This window comes from Bactrocera latifrons, unplaced genomic scaffold, assembly GCF_001853355.1.
Source record: "Bactrocera latifrons isolate USDA-ARS-PBARC rearing strain unplaced genomic scaffold, ASM185335v1 scaffold_182, whole genome shotgun sequence".
Taxonomy (NCBI): Eukaryota; Metazoa; Arthropoda; class Insecta; order Diptera; family Tephritidae; genus Bactrocera; species Bactrocera latifrons.
The window spans coordinates 155,766-159,560 of record NW_017535319.1 but is presented as its reverse complement, the minus strand read 5'-3'; the positions used below and the strand labels follow the sequence as shown (position 1 = coordinate 159,560).

Genomic DNA, 3,795 nt, shown 5'->3' with positions numbered 1-3,795 from the left:
ACTTCGAAAATCAAACACTGAAGCTAACACAACAAAAATATTATATACTATATGCTAAATTCGCTAAAAGTATATACATGTAATCAAGGTATGCAAATTCATAAATACGTGACACATACACATATTAAAACGAAACAAACTAATAACATATAAAGYATAGTTAAAATAWTGAACTACTTTGAGAGAAATTTAARTTCTCAGGCACAGAAACACTCTATTAAATGTAAAAAAATATTCGCACAATCATCAAAATATTAATTTATTTACTATATATTAGTTGTTTACACTTAAGCCGCGCGCCACCTGTCGCTCAAGTTTACACTTACTATGCCAGTGAACACACTCAACTCATGCAAGAACTCACCACGCGAAAACGAGCGAATACAACTTTATACAACATGATGTACTCGTTGCAACTCCGTGACGTTTCGGCTGCTTCCGWCCATCTGTCTTTTTCGGCTTAAACTCGGTCGCTTAACAAAGGGCAAAATGGTATGTGACGTCTGAAAATCGTAAAAATGCAAGAACATCTACAAACTAATTGAAAATTTGTGTTGTGCAAAGCGTAGATCAAACATAGCTACAAATTGGGACATTAAAATATCTTGCCTTTCGAGGAATTTGTATAAAATGGACCTGGTTGCAGAAATCAATAAATAACTTCGCCACTAGTACTACACAGATTTTCGATTTTTTTTTTCGAACATGCAGCCAATTATTTTATCTTAATAATGTGTTTTACTCTATTTTATAGTCGCTTGTGATACCAGATAAGTTCCAACACATTCTTCGTATTATGAATACGAACATCGATGGCAAACGCAAAGTCGGTATTGCCATGACCGCCATCAAGGGTGTGGGTCGCCGTTACTCCAACATTGTTTTGAAGAAGGCYGATGTTGATCTCACCAAACGCGCTGGTGAATGCACTGAGGAGGAGGTAATAYAACWTACTATTTTGCTATTTATGGAAAACTAAACATCTGCTTTGTTTTGTTTTTAGGTTGACAAGATTGTCACCATCATTTCCAACCCACTGCAATACAAAGTGCCCAACTGGTTCCTTAACAGACAAAAGGATATCATTGATGGCAAATATACCCAATTGACATCATCCAATTTGGATTCGAAATTGCGTGAAGATTTGGAACGCTTGAAGAAGATCCGCTCTCACCGTGGTCTTCGTCACTACTGGGGTCTGCGTGTACGTGGTCAGCACACCAAGACAACCGGTCGTCGSGGTCGCACTGTCGGTGTGTCGAAGAAGAAGTAAACAATTCTTCGATTGCCAATTGGTTTATTTTGTTTTATAAATTTTCTCCTGGCCCATGCATATTTTTTCTTGGATCTAAATGTGCTTAAAAGTGAAACTGAAAATATAATTTTTGATATGAATTCAGTAACATAAACAGATAATTAAATGTGAATAATTTAAACCAATTTTGTTGTGTTATGTTAGTTACTTCAAAAGATATGGTGTGTGATTTGACTCGTGTAGGTCGAATTGTATTTGTGAAGTGCTATGGTGTTTGGCATAACTTTTGAGAGTAATAGCGAAATTGKAATACAGCTTTTGCTTTCAAGACAATTTCGTTCAGCGGTCAAATATTTGTCGTCTAATATTTTAGGAATGAGATAGATATTTGGTACAAATATTTGTGTTGCTTTTAATTGGTGGACCTTTACTAAATAAAGCAGAAATTTAAATTTTCAAAAAACTCAATAGTTCTTAAGATTTGTAGTTGAATGAGGTAGGGAAAATGCGCTTTAAAACAACAGTATTCGGAGCTGTTTAAATATAGAATTGTTTTGCTTTAAATTTATAAGTTACACTACATACAAGTAATATTAGTAGAAACACACTCTTTACATATGACATACTAGACTGGACCGATTCATAGAGCGCATCGAATACATTTATCCATTTTAAAGTACCGTTAACCCTATGTGGAAAAGTGCAATACGGTATTTTATATAGTAGGGTTTGAAATGTTTTTCCTTACCGTTAAAATGTGGGAAACAAAATTAGTTCGAAATATGTAAATATGGTGCATAACAAAGCAGGGCAAGTCTCATCTAATACTGAGAATTATACCATATACAAAGTGAGATTATTTTACTATTATTATGATTTGCTTCAAGCATTAGCAATTTTTTGTGTACATTATGCGTCAATCATTTGCGGGTACTTGATTGTTGACAAAGGTGACCAGATGGCAATATTTATTGAAAATAAAATTCATTCCCTTAGATATTCTTTTAGAAAAAAATTTATTTCATGAAACATATTCACACATATGTATATTCGTTACCAATTAGTAAGTCAAGACRAGCTGAAATTTCAAAAAATTATCCTCAGATTGTTATTTATTGTCACTTTYAATATATGTATGTACACATATACATATGTATATGTTTAAACTTTACTCATTTTTTTCTTATGTAACTTGAAATGAATGCTCTCCAGTCCCATCAGGCTGTTGCTTGGTATTACTTCAATCGACTTAGGTTGTGTTTCCCAGAACCGTATATGAGCTTCCGGTGCAGGAAATACCATAGTCGGAGAAATTAAAATATATATGTACATATATATATTGAGATCTCTTTTTTTAATTATTCTTTTTCCATTTTGTACTTTCGTTACATACTGACTACGACGCTGCTTSTAATAATACATCATTGGAAATCGAATTAAATGGTCGTTCCAAAAGACATGTTCAGAGCATATGCTATATCTCTTCATAGAATATGAGATTGATGACCGCCTAATATGCGCCAAGACGTCCGAAATCTCGCMAAAGTCTTGGAATATTTCGTGGCACTCAAGCACCTATATTCTTGCATTCCGGAAACACATAGTTTATTGATTAATCCGGTTAAAAATTGAAGTACGGTCACTGCCAACCTCAGCAATACAATGTGTTCACATGAGTTCAATTAGAAAAATATATGGATTTCTTGTGATTCTTATTCCGCCTTATCTACTTTACTTGTTACCACATTCTGCTGTTAGTCTTTAGTAAACGGATTTAGAACTACCCTATACTGCCACYGAGCAAATTATAGTTCTCTGCTCCACTTCTACGTACATACATACATACACCTTGAAAATAGGGGGTACTACTTGCGTCATTGTTGAAAATTKTATAATATTTTATTCTTTTTTATCGTACGATTTGTTAATGGACTTTGGACTTGAGTGGTCAAACAAATTTAGAAAGTGCCCATTGTGAGTAGCATTTCAGTGATAAACGTGTTTGACCCACATTGTGAAATCTTACAGTTATTTATGAAATTCGCTACTAATATGTATTTATGAAGTCACGCTAATTTTGATAATTTTTGCAAATTAAAAGAAATAGCAAAACGTTAATGAGCTGCGAGCGAGCGCTAAAAGCAGAAATAACGCAAATAACATCCCACCGCACATTAAGTAGTTGGGTATATACATTTATATGTATATACTATGTAAATACGTTTGGGTCGTTAGAAAGGCCGGTTTAGGTGGCGTGTTTCTAAGCTTTCCGCAACAACAATGTAAGCGCATATCTACTACAAATACAYACATATGTATGTACTCTAATATGAACACATGCCGGCTTTTGTGAATTTATACTATGTGGACARTTGGCGCCTTTAATTTTATCATACACTAACGCTGCGTCACCCGATATYAAACAAAGGCGTCTCGCTGGCAATTTAAACTTTTTCGCATTAAGCTTAAGTGAAGCTCAGATTCGCATACATATATATATATATGTATGTGTGTGTGTACATGCCGATCTTGAGTCGCGT

General features: G+C 34.3%; 1 protein-coding gene across 1 annotated transcript; it reads left to right on the top strand.

Annotated features, from left to right (window-relative positions):
- The first annotated feature begins 408 nt into the window (after positions 1-408).
- On the top strand, positions 409-1,440 carry LOC108967279 (40S ribosomal protein S18). The gene is made up of 3 exons (XM_018930585.1): positions 409-492; positions 755-940; positions 1,004-1,440. The coding sequence occupies exons 1-3, from the start codon at positions 490-492 to the stop codon at positions 1,271-1,273; spliced, it is 459 nt and encodes a 152-aa protein (XP_018786130.1). The 5' UTR covers positions 409-489; the 3' UTR covers positions 1,274-1,440.
- Positions 1,441-3,795: the final 2,355 nt, after the last annotated feature.